This window comes from Lactuca saligna, chromosome 7 (assembly GCF_052625555.1).
Source record: "Lactuca saligna cultivar CGN05327 chromosome 7, ASM5262555v1, whole genome shotgun sequence".
Classification (NCBI taxonomy): Eukaryota; Viridiplantae; Streptophyta; class Magnoliopsida; order Asterales; family Asteraceae; genus Lactuca; species Lactuca saligna.
In genome coordinates this window covers 75049207-75063024 of record NC_136423.1, presented here as the reverse complement: position 1 = coordinate 75063024, position 13818 = coordinate 75049207, and the positions used below count along the sequence as shown (strand labels likewise).

The 13818-nt window shown below is 36.6% G+C and overlaps 1 protein-coding gene and 1 pseudogene across 1 annotated transcript; both read right to left on the bottom strand.

The window, feature by feature from the left end:
- Positions 1-519: 519 nt before the first annotated feature.
- On the bottom strand, positions 520-3145 carry LOC145005582 (uncharacterized; annotated as a pseudogene).
- Positions 3146-3832: 687 nt separating this feature from the next.
- On the bottom strand, positions 3833-5257 carry LOC145007062 (uncharacterized). The gene is made up of 2 exons (XM_078966063.1): positions 4934-5257; positions 3833-4834 (listed from the first exon to the last, which is right to left on the bottom strand). Exons 1-2 carry the CDS (start codon positions 5255-5257, stop codon positions 3833-3835), a joined length of 1326 nt encoding a protein of 441 aa, XP_078822189.1.
- Between the last annotated feature and the right edge of the window lie 8561 nt (positions 5258-13818).

The window sequence follows — 13818 nt, the reverse complement described above, 5'->3', positions numbered from 1 at the left end:
CTCGATTAAATAACGGATCGAAATGGCAACAAAGTGAAGGACCTCGTGTTGTTGGTTTTAAACTTATTCCCCTCTATTTTCACTTGGCTAACAGGTCAAACGGTACTGATTAAACCCCGGGTTTGTCAATATATGTGATTTAGATGAAAACTGAAAAATGTTATCTAAAGGGTGTGAGAATACAATTATGGTTTATTAACTATATCATCCCTTATCAGTTACTCCACTCGTGAAAAACTGGTTTTTATTTGAGATGGAAGCTTAGAGAAATGAAGGGTTGATTCGTTTTATGGCTTAGAAAAACACGTCATGGTGATGAGCAATTATGAGTATTAACTAGTATCATTTCTAGGGGAATACGTTAGTGGTAGTGATGAATGCATTGTTTGAATTTTGATTAATTGATGTTAACAAAAAGAACTTACCTAGGAATTCATTATCGCATATCCATTGCTCCTGTTCATTTATGTTAAGGAAGGTTTAAAATCATCCAATTTCACAAAGCAACAGCCTCAACAATTATTCATAACCACAAACTCATTTGCAACAAAAACATTCTCTAAACATACCTCAGTTGGATCACCACATTGACCACAAATCCAATAGAATATTAGAATCACCTCAAAATCAACCTATTCACCACATCCCATTATTATTAGCCCTAAAACACGCTTCCTCCTCCAATTGAGCAGCAACTCCAACATAATAATGTGGTGTCAACTTTAAAAGCTCTATTTTTGCTTCAACCGGTATTTCCAACCCTTTTTTTTAAGGAATTCAGTAATCCTCTCTTCATTAACCACTCTTCCTCTCATAAGCTCCTTCAGTTTCTCATAAGGCTCCTCAACACCATATCTTCTCATCACCTACACACAAACACAAAAATAAATAAATAAATAGAAACTATTTTCGATTATAATATAAAATTTGAAAGCCAGATACAGATACATACTGTCTGTATCGGTTCAGCAAGAACCTCCCATGAGTTGTCCAGATCCTTGTTTAAGGCAGCTTCATTCACCTACCACACACAAACATAAAGATGTTCAAATACAAATAAAATATTAAAATCTTAACCCAATTAAATAAATAAATAAAATGTTCATTTTATTACCTGAAGCTTAGCACTCTTGTAATCCCACACCAATGTTTCTCAAAACAGTAGAATCAGTCAAGTCACGCTGTCATTTTAACGAAAATGGGGGGTCAAGGGTAAAAAATATATTTACATGATAAATTTGGAGTAAATTGCAAAAATGTCCCTGTGATATCCCAAAAAGTGCAGTTTGAGTCCATTTTTCATTAAATTGCAAAATTAGACCCTGTGGTATCCCAAAAAGTGCAGTTTGAGTCTTCTTTTTAGACGGCAGTTAACTCGAGAGACCAAATCTGCATGGAAATTTCAACTTTGGACTGACCATGCGAAAGAAAAAAAAAGGACTCAAACTGCAATCTTTGGAATACCATAGGGACCAATTTTGCAATTTGCTCATAAATTTATACACCTGCCAACGGGAGATAGGTAACTTCATGCTTGAATGGTCTAAAATTGCATTAGCAATTCCAAGATTTCCTTCACTGTTTTCAAAGTCAATGTATTGGGTTGACTTTGTAAGGCATAGTCGATTCCACCAGCTTTAGTCACCTACACAATAGTTTTAAAATGTCAAAAGACCCAATTGATCATCACTTTATCACAATTCACAAAGATTCTGGAAAGTTTACCTGTTTGAAGTATCCAACAGAGATATATCCCCATATGTCTTTATCAAAATCAAGCAAGATGTTATTAAATCGAATAAATGAATGGAAAAGTTTTGCCATGTAATCATGAGATTCAATCTGCATCACAAATAGGGTTGTTTTAGAAACAATGTAAGCAACTACAGTATACATAATACAGATTAAAGAATAAAAATAAAGCATACTTGTGTTACATCATTATATGCCACAACATGTGCATTGTAGTTCACAACTGCTCTTGCAAATTTCTCCAAAATTTCTACTTTTTGAAATATCACCATTTCCTTTCCCAAAGTTGTAGGTGAAGCTGGCTATAGAACAACATATAAAACAAATTATTAATTACCCTTTTAAATTTATAGATGTTATAATTAAAAAAAAAAAAAAAAAAAAAAAAAAGTTTTACCTGTCCATGAGTTCGAGAAAGCATAGGAATGTGAGCATTGGCTTTTGCCATCCCTGGAAGAATAACCAAGTTTAATGATTCTTTAAGCATTAGACCATGAGCTAGATTGTTTATGTCTTCTGATGTACATCCAAAATGAAAAAATTCAAGCACCTGTACGTTTTTTAGAGTAAAATGTTATACTTCTTGCATTAAACCTAAAAGATATGACATTGACATTGACACTGACCTTAGCTATCTGTGGATCTTCTTGACACTTTGTTTTAAGAAAATGCTCGACTGCTTTCACATCATGATTAGTTATTCTCTCGATATTCTTCACTTGCCTTGCATCACCATTGCTAAATCCATCAATTAGTTCTTGTAATTTCTTTTGGGATTCATTGCTAAAGCTTGGAACCTCAGATGCTTGAGGAATCTGTTAGAGCTTTAGTAGCTAGCCACTTTACCTAAGGTATAAAAAAAAGTAAAACATCAAAACAAATTTTTATATTACTTTGAGTGAATTGGATTTTGTTTATTCACAATGATACCTCAACCAGGGTGCGATAGTAGATAAGACCATATTCACTCAAATAATGGGTGAGATCTTCGACTTTATTCCTATAACGCCCATCTAAGAGACTTATGGCAGTTAAACTCGAGAGCTCAAGCTCGGAAGAAAATTCAGAAGGCTTCACTTTTACCTGAAATTATATGTAACTTTTCAGGAAATGTAGACAAGAAGCATATGTAGAAATTATAGTAAATAGATAAAGTAATAGGAATTAGGAAAAGTTTTACCTTTTCTACAGCTTCAATCTTGCTATTGGCCTCCTTTAAAGTTGCTTTGCAAGTGCAATTTTTGCGAGGAAGTGTCACATAAGATGAAGGAGTTGAAATACGGTTTTGGGTTGAATAAGATTGTTCATGGAGGTAACTTGCACGAGTTAAGTATAATGTTGGACAGCTGCCATTTTGAACTTTAATGCAAGATCCGATTTCCATGAATACTTCAAAAGCTTCAAAAGAATGATGTAAGGATGATAAACATTATTTCTCAACATTTTCTAGTATAAATATGGGGTGAACAGAAGGGTTATTTCTACATTATTAAAAGCCAAACATTTCTGAAACAATCTAAAAATTCTGAAACAAATTAAACAGTAAGCTACTAAGATTTAAACCCGAACACAGTAAATAAAGAGGTAATTGCATAAACTCGCAAACTTTATTATTGAAGAAAACTATCTCGAAAACTCCAATTCCACTATTACAGGATCCTATCAGGCATCTATATATAACAAAACACATCAGTATAAGCCTAGGAAACTGAAAGTAAACATCTAATACTTTCCATATAAAATAATCCTTATTACTCAAGGAACCTATGAAACCTTGAACAACACTCCAAGGTACTTGGACAGCACTCCAAGTTATCGCCATCTGGGTCAGAACACGCAATGCTCCCATATCTGACTCAGATATTCGCCAACAATCATCCCCTGAATTTCTGAGTCGAGGGTAATTCTTGCACGCCAAGCAACGCTTTCTTCTCTACGAACCTTATCTGAGCTAAGGCCTTCATAACATCGAACCAATTCTTGTTCATTTTGGCTTCCTTATAATTCTTCGGTTCTTCATCAAATGTCATCATTAAGTGATCCATAATAAGCTCGTAGTCATTTAATTTTCTTGGCAACACTAAAGTTCGAATAGATCGCCGAAGTGGGACAAAACTTGCATCGTTATTTTGATCATCAACGGGTTGCTATCATCATGTGGAGTGTCATTGATTTGTTTTTCAATTGATGTCTTGGCTTGCAAGTAATGTGGTTTAACAATTTTTAACTGAATTTTGTAAAGTCGGTTTGCACTTCTCGGGACTTTCATAAGTAATCTTCCGTCTCCATCTCTCATGGTTAGGAAATCACCTCGCATCCGAATATCACAACCGGCTATTGTAGATTGTCCAAGGCTAATAACATTGCTATGAAGTGATGGGATATAATAAATATCCTTCATTAGTTTTTGCTCACCACTTTTCCCTTCGAACAAAATTGACCCTTTTCCTTTAATGCTAACACATGATCCATCTCCAAATCTCACTCTACCCATTATATTCTTATTTAATTCGGAAAAATAAGAATAGTTGCCGGTCATGTGGTTGCTCGCACCATTGTCCAAGTACCAAATTTCGTCTTCATCAACATTTGCTTCAATTTTTGGCGGGATGTATTTGTCTTCGTTCAAGAACATTGTTTCTTGAATTGCATTCATCATAAAGAACGATCCTTCTTCATGATATGTATCTACTTCGTGTGTCTGATTAAGGTTTGCCTCAAGATTTTTGATTCGGTCGGGGCATCTTGAAGTGAAGTGACCATACTTATCACACCGGTAACATTGAATATTTGAGAGATCCCTTTGTTCACGTTGTTTTCCCTTTTGATTTTGATCATCACGAGTTTTAGTGTATTCTGAGTGACTATGATTTTGGGTGCTACCCCGACCACGTCCACCACCATGTCCACTTCCTCGATTATTCGAACCTCGACCTCTACCATTTGATGATTTAGTGATACTATATGCAGATTCGGTTTTGATATAAAGTAGATTTACTTGTGTTTCAGACGTCTTATCATCTTCCTTGATTCTTTCTTCATAGGATTTTAAGCGACCAACCACGTCTTCAAAGCCTATCGTCTTAAGATCCAAGACTTGTTCAAGGGCCGCTACAATATGCACAAATTTGCTAGGGAGGCTTGTGAGAAACTTCTTTGCAAGCTTCTATTTGTTTATAACCTCTCCAAGTGAAGCAGATTTTGAAGCAATTCCGGATAATTTTGCAGCGAAATCGTCTATTGTACTTGTATCACTCATCTTGATGTTCTCGAACTCGGTAGTCAACGTTTGGAGCCTTGCTTCCTTTACTCGATCAGCTCCAAGGTTCCGTGTTTTAGTCGCGTCCCACGTTTGCTTGCCAGTTCGAAGGTTACCAATTTGGAGTATTAAATCTTCCGGTATCGATTGGAACAACAAGCCTTTCACAACATTGTTCTTCTTGGCATCATCCAATCCGGGGTCAACAACATCCCACACGCCATGAATCCCGATTAGCACCTCCATACACATCCTCCAAATTGTATAGTTTGTTGATGTCAAAATTGTGCATTGGAACGTTAACATGTGTTCCTTAGCCGGTGGTTGGGACGATTTTCCTCCCGACATCTCGGTTCAATTTCTGATTACTCCACACAAATAAAAAAAATTGATTTGTTTTTTTTTTTAATAAAATGATTTTTTTTCTCCGAAAAATAAATTCTCACGTGAATTGAATTAATGTAATTGCTCCTTTAATTCAAAGTTGGACAAATTTGGGCCAATTAGAATAAGCCAAACACGAATGAGAATAAGGCCCAAAGTCGAACAAAAAAACACGTTCTTTAGGGCAAAAGACGCCTTCTTCACCGATCTGTTGCAGGTTCACGATCTCTACAAGCAGGACCACACCACACGAGGCAGACGCACGTAGACGATTTCACAGCAAGAACACCGAGTAGCGGTCGATTACTCTTGCTCCTAACACGATCAAGTTCAGATTTCAGGTTGACACGAACAGGAATGATCAACAATTCATTGTTCTGAACAGGTTTTCTGCTTGATGTTTCCACACGGGATCTCTCTCTACCGTAGGTATACCATAGAAGAACCACAGAGTTCTGAATGTTCTGCACACGAACTCCTTCTCTGAAATCAGATTGTTACCTTGTATGTCACAGGCTTACGAAAACAGCAAGGCTGTTACACTCGTAACTCTCCACACGAACAGAACTGCTTCAAACTCAAGCAGAAGAATTCGTAGATGGTGTTCACCACAGTAGGAATTCACAACAAAAGTTCCTTCCATCCCTTTGCTCTGATACCAATTAAAGAGGTAATTGCATAAACTCGCAAAATTTATTATTGAAGAAAACTATCTCGAAAACTCCAATTCCACTATTACAGGATCCTATCAGGCATCTATATATACTGAACAAAACACATCAGTATAAGCCTAGGAAACTGAAAGTAAACATCTAATACTTTCCATATAAAATAGTCCTTATTACGCAAGGAAACTATGAAACCTTGAACAACACTCCAAGGTACGTGGACAACACTCCAAGTTATCGCCATCTGGGTAAGAACACGCAATGCTCCCATATCTGACTCAGATATTCGCCAACAGTAAAATCTCTAAATTTTTTAAAAATTTACGTGCTTAAAACTCATAAACTGCAACAGATTAAAACCCCAATTTTCTAAAAATTCTGGAGCATTTATGAACTAATCCATACATTTCTGAAACTATCCAAACATTTCTGTAACAATCTCAATATACTGAAAGTATCAGATAAATCTCAATATACTGATAAAAGTATCAGATACGCAAAAACAAAAATAAAAATGCTTGAAATCGGAGAAGGTGAAGGAGAAAACTAAAAGTACAAATTTCGAAGTAGTAGAATCAGTGAGGCGTTAATTCGAAGCTGGAGATAGGAGAAGGAGGAGAGGAGAAGTAAGCAACGGGCGGACGCACTGCTTTTAAGATATGGGGGCACGTGCCCCGAAAGCTAATCCACTTGACATGTATTTTGAATAGAGCCGCCAAAAATCGATCCAACCCGTCAACCCAACCCGAACCAGTGGCGGATCCAGGATAAATATCAACCGGGGTCCAACCTATAACTAACAATAGTCCCTTCTGGCGACGGTGGCCAAATATACCTCAGGCGCGGCAACTGTAGCATTCCTCCGGCAATGGTGGCAGTAGGAAGAAAGCAACAAATTGATGTGGATTCTTATGAGTTATAAAAATAGATGAAATTTTTGATGAGTTTTTCAAAAGAAATGAAAAAACTCTAATGGTGAAAATTGAAATTGGATAAAAATATATCCATTACACTATTCTTTTAAATAAGTGAAGATGATCAAGAGGGTGCCAAGAGAAGTGTGCACAAATTTAAAAGAATAATTTTTTCCCTAATATATAAGATGGGTCCTATTTTCAAGTGGGGGCGATGGACCCCACTGTTTCTACACTACATCCGCCACTGACCTAAACCAACCCAAAATTAGCGGGTTGGGTTGAGATTTTCAACCTATTTAACTTAAATGGGTCAACCCGTCTAACCCATTTAATTAAATAGGTTGGGTTTGGTAAAAATTATAAACCTGTTTTCAACCAGTCAAACCATTTAACTTTAGTATATATATATATATATATATATATATATATATATATAAAATTTAATATTATTTGATTATTATCATGTATTAATATAAGTATTAATTTGTAAATTATAACGTGGCATTATTATTATCTATGTTAATAAAATTCAATCCTAATTTTCATCTTTTTTTAGTGCTGATAATACTGGCCACTCTCCAAAATCACGGTAAAACTAAACATTTTTAATGTTATTTGAACAATTTATTTGTATTTATGAATTAGGGCTATGCTTTTCTCATAATTATGAAGTTTTATTTACGTTTTATAATTTAAGTGGTATAATATTTATTTATATAATTTATTTAATTGATTTTAAATGGGTTAACCCAAGTTTAACCCATTTATTTAATAGGTTGGGTCAGGAACTATATAAACAGGTCAACCCGGTGACAACCCATTTATCTAAAAGGTTGGGTTGGGTTGGAAATATCAACCCATTTAAATAAACAGCTTGGATTGGGTTGAAATTTTCAACCTAATTATTAAATGGGTTAAACCCGAACCCAACCTAGGTCGACCCATTACCACCTCTAATTTTGAATGAGGGAAATAGGCTTGAAAAGATTACCAACATGGAGGCCCATAATGAACCGGCCCAATTAGTCAAAAAAGAAGTAAAACTCGGTAAAAAAAACACAATAATGCATCTAACGTTTAGTAAATATCATCGATAATTGTTTCTTATTATAACATGAGCTATTTAAGATGGTTAATCTCCTAAGAATACGAAAAAGAAAAACAGAGTCTCACACAATTTTTTGATGTTTTTCATTCATGCAATATGAAACTTAAATACATTAAAAACGGAATGCTAACACAAATCTTGGAGATCATGGGTGCAACAATGAAGCTTTAACCTAATAATCGGAATGTCTATTCAGAAAATAAATGAAGCAGCACACGAGCTTTGACTAAGTAATCATGTGGGAATCAATCCAAAAATCGGACAGGCTTTTACACATTGTGTTTGAGCCAAAGATGCATCTTTGGGCTAGTTGCTACTCGTACTTCTTGGTTGGGTTGTATGTGGGTCATATCAATACTCTCCCTATGAGAAATGACCTCGTCCACGAGGTTAGGAAATCTTTGTTCTAATTCACTACTATCTTTCTATGTAGATTATGAGAGGTCCCGATTGGCCATTTGATGAGTACTTGAGTTTGAATGCCAGCAAAAGTATGGGTATGCACAATATGTTCAGAAGTATATGTTGGTTTTGGTTCTTCAGTGATCCATTTAGGTGAAATTTTTTCTAACCCTTGTTGAGTGTAGCTTGGTTATTACGGCGAAATGCGGAATACAAGATGAGTTTGAAAAATGTTAGAAGGTCGAGGCGATAGGCTACGGCTCCAATACGTTCAAGAATTTTATGTCACACCCCCAAACCAAGGATGACAGAAACATCAGGGGGTGGTAGACTTCATGTATAGTATCATAACGAGTATAATAGTGACCAAAGCAAATACAACCATCATAATATAATTGAAAAATGTACAACATAGTATGAGTTTACATGTTTCAAAATCAATTACACTATGATGACAAAATGAACTGTTTGACGCCTTAGCATCCCATCCTCAAAAGTTGCGCTTTACCTGTTTTACTGATTTTCTGAGAATACAAGTAGTTTAAAAAAAAGTGTCAACAATTAAGTTGGTGAGCTCATAAGCTTTTGGATGTAGAGTTTGAAAACCTTTTTTTGTAAATGTAACATATACTCAAAAAAAATCCAATATTTTCCTTATAAAAATATTATGTAGTCTTAAATTCCAAGACTGAATGTATGTGTGTTTTGTACTTGTAATGTGTTTCTAAGCAATTTCAAAAAAGGTAAAACCCCTTTTTTAAAGTAGAAATTCCCGTAAACTATATGTGTCGTTATTCTCCTATGTGAGTCGCTATAACCATACTATAACAGACATGTCTGTTGCAATTTTCTTCAGGCGTCGGAATCGAAATGACATTTGTCACCCCCGATCGGCCGATCGGGCTTTTGCAAGCAGCATGAGTGTGGGTTGTCAATCCCAATATAGATCTATACATAATTATCACGCTCTCCCTACAAGGGACTCTGGTTATAACTGTTCAGGAAATTTTAACCCGTACTCTAAGAGTACAATGAAGACTAGTCTCACAAATTACGATAACGAGTTTACGTGTAGTATACGTGTAAAACCTTTTATGTGGTAGAATTGAAATCCCTTTTCGTGTAGTATGTTTGTAATGTGAAATCCATAAACTATACCTATTATAGTCTATGATGTGGTAAATGAAAACCCATTTGTATTGAGAGTAAAACCCTTTTTCGTGGTAGAATTGTATTGTAAAAATCCATAAACTATACGTATTATAGTTTATTGTACTTATTTAAATTGTATGAAAAAACCCTTGTCATGAATGACTAATTTCTGTTTATGATGTTAGACTAACAAGAAATACATTCAAAATTTAGAAACTTATTGTTATACAATTTGCTCAACATGCTACAAAGTGTTGTTAATATTGTAAGCTATGTAACTAGTTTTTAACTTTTCTGTATTGTTTTAGAAAAATCATACGAAGTTGAAAACTGAGTCTGTAAACTCTAAGAGTTTAGAAAATGTGTCTAGTTTATTAATAATTTTTGTTATGATTTTTAGAAGTCTCTAACTTGTGTGAAAATGTTCATATTCACAAACTAGTCCGAATTCGCTTCTGAAATGATAGACAGTTTTGTAAAAATCACTATAAATTATAGAAAAATCGTATGTAGCTGTACAAATAGTCATTAGAAAGATATAAACCTGAACTACTCGCATATTAAACTGTTTTGAAATATATTAAGTTTAACGTGGTCAAAACAGTCCGTGAATAGGACTAAACTTTCCAGTTGAAAGCTGATGTTTGAGTTTAGTTAAGTTGTTGGTGTTTTAACTTGTATCCCCCCCCCCCCCCCTAAAACTCAAAGAAAACATGAAAATGTATGGGTATAAACTCACCTTGAGTGATTTCGTGTGATGGATGTTGAAGAAAAGAAGTTTCTAAGTCAAGAACACTTGGAAGTTGCTCGAAGATTTGAACATCTAAGAACAAATATGACGATATTTGTATAAGGAATCCATGATTTGTGTGAAGAAGTGTAGAATATTCAAGAGTAGGGTGAAGATACTTACCAAGAGTGAGGAAGAAAGCTCAAGATCATCCTTGGATTTTTCGAGTTCTTGGAGAGAGAGAGAATGTGAGAGAGAAGTGAGTTTGTTTTTAGTGAGAAGTGAAGTCTTAGAGGAGAGATAAGGATTTTCCAAGACTTGATTAATGTAACTTGTTGGAGAAGGGTGTGAAAGTACAAATAGTTGACTAAGGTTGATGTGAATAGTAACTGGAGGTTGTCATAAAGTGGGTATGGGAGATGGCTTGTTGTCATAGCTTTATGGGAAAAGTCAAAGTACCTTCTTGTACTTTGCACTTTTATCCTAAACAATTTTATGGATTATATCCTAGAAATATCTACGATATGGATATTTTATGATCTTAGAGGGTTGAAAATGATAAAATATGGATTTATATGAAAATCCCGCGTTGAATTTATCAAAAACGGGCTTAAAACGTGAAAATGGTCGAAAACCGAGAAAAGGAGGCGAACTTCCGAGGTATGAGGTGACGGTTCAGTCCTTGGAGCTTAGAACCGAAGGTAGGTTCGGTCTATGGGATGGGAACCGAAAGTAGCTTCTGTCCGAGGGATCTCACAGGCGAAGTTGGTCGAGGAGGCGAAATGAACCGAAGGCGAAATAAACCGAACTGCTTGGAGCTGAACCGAACTGCAAGGAGGCGAAACCGAAGGTGGCTTCGGTCCTTAAGAGGGACTTAGGTCTTAGGAGGTTTCGGGTCTAGAAGGCATCGGTTCTTTAAGGGAGGTTCAGTTTTATTAGGGCTTCTGTCCTTAAAGCTAGTTTCGGTTCTATATGGCTAATTTTCAAATAAACTTCTCGTTTCAAGTGATTTTTTGACTAATTTAAGGGTCGGGATGCCCCAGGTGATTATAAAAAGTTGAAAGAGATTTTGAGAAAGATTTGGGAGAGATTTAGATAAAGTGAGAGAGATTGAGAGAGACCATGTTTGTGACCTTCGTGAGTGTTTAGCTTCAAAATGTATGGTTTGAAAACCCCGTTAAGCCTCGTTATGAGTGTTATACGCTCTCGTAAGGTATGTAGTTGTGTTTTATAGAATCATTACATCACTTATTCAGATTAGGGCTTAGGTTTCCTTAACACATGAAACCTCTAAGCGATACTTTGTATTAAGGTGGTGCGTTGTACAATAGAAAACATATTGTAAATCCTAATATACAAGGGTTAATTGAGTTGGCTGGTTTGACTTGTTGACTGTCTTTGACTTTGACTTGACCAGAACGTGATGGTTGTCACATCATCCACCCGTTAGAAGGAATTTTGTCCCGAAATTAGCACTTTGACCGGGACTTCAAGAGTTGGGGAAGAGATGTGGGTATTTGGTTTTTGCGTTTGCGGGTGAACTCGGGTCCTTGTTTTAACGTTCCAACGGATCTTCACACTAGGGATGCGACTTTGTTTTGTTCTTTTGATCTCTCGATTCACGATTTCTACCGGTTCTTCCACGAAGTGGAGACTCTCGTTGATTTCAATCTCGTCAAGAGGAATAACAAGAGTCTCGTCGGACAAGCACTTCTTTAAATTTAACACATGGAAGGTCGGATGTACATTATTAAGTTCTTGTGGTAGTCGAAGTTTGTATGCTACTGGGCCAATCCTGGAAAGGATTTCGAACAGCCCAACGTACCTTGGATTTAGTTTTCCACATTTACCAAAATGTATCATTCTTTTCCCTGTTGAGACCTTCAGTAGTACCTGGTCCCCAACCTGGAATTCCAAGGGTTTGCGTCACTTACTTGCGTAGCTCTTTTGTCGATTCTCGAGATGCTTTCAGTCTTTCTCGAATTTGTATGATCTTCTCTGTAGTCTCCCTTACGATTTCAAGGCCAATGAGAGTGTTGTTAGGGACTTGCCCCTTATGCTAGGTGTGAAGTGCGCAAATTTGGTCAACCTATCAACGATTACCCAGATGGTATCTAGACCAACCATTGTCTTGGGTACCTTGGTCATGAAGTCCATGGTTATCCGCTCCCACTTCCTTTCGGGTATCACTGGTTGTTGTAGGAAACTCGAAGGCTTCTGTTATTCTACCTTGACCTTGGCACAAGTCAGATACTTGCTCACATATGTAGCGATGTCAGCTTTCCTATTCGGCCACCCATATCATTTTTTGAGGCCTAGATACATCTTTTCTGAGCCTGGATGAACGGAGTAGCGAGTTTTGTGTGTTTCGTTTGTGACGAAGTTTCCGAATCCACCAACTTCGGTGTCCAGATTTGGTTCATGGGATAATGTGCCCCTCTGCTCTTGCATTCTAGGTTCTTATGATTGGCGACGATTGTACATTTCGTGTCGTGAAGATAATGCCTCCAGATCTCTAGGGTGAATACTACTGCTCCTAGTTCGAGGTTATGTGTGACCTAGCTGACCTTGTACGTCTTTAGTCATCTCGAGGCATAAGTAATGTATTCTCCTCAGAGCACTGCATAGGGCCTGCTTTAGCGTTTGGTTTACGCGACTAGACTCATTCGAATGGTAGAATGTCCACTTGCACTCCTGGGTAGCCTTGTCCTGAAGTTCATGGTAGGACTCATACCCGGTCCATCTATCATTAACTCGTGCATATAGGTCGTATATAATTAAGATTGGTAAGACAGTCAAATGGGTGACTCTTCCCCAAATCCACAACCAGACAAGGAACAGGAACTAGGGCGGAAACACACATCCCACGCTCATAAAATCTTAATTATATATTTTCCTCGCGTATACACTTAGTAGTGATAGGTTGACTGCATTCGTCCCAAGCCTCTGTGCTTGATCTTTATCTATTGCATGTGTGATATTCCCGAAGGGTCTGCTGGGACTACTTTGGAAAGGTTTCGGATGACATAATACTCCTCTCTTGAGTACTTCGAGGTTTCTTAACTAGGGATGACCCGAAGGTCAGAGTCAGATTTATGGATATGAGAGACGAGGGTTTTGATATTCAGTTGGTTAGGCGAAAGGTCTTATTGTAACACATGCAATTGGTAGGGTGATGACCAAACCAACCCATATCGAATGACGTCATCGAATTCTCTCAGTGGAACATGTGTTAAGTTGTATTCATACAAAATGTTTGTTAGAGCATCCTATGCTTCTTGTTAGTACGTTCTGTGTTGGTCGGTGTTATTATCACTGCAGATGATTTACATTGCAGCAGCTAGTACTGATAGTAAATGTGTTCTGATAGTTAGCCATGATACTTCATATTATGATCCCTAACAGGTTTCTCTATAATCTCTCGATGTATATAAGTGTTTTGATTT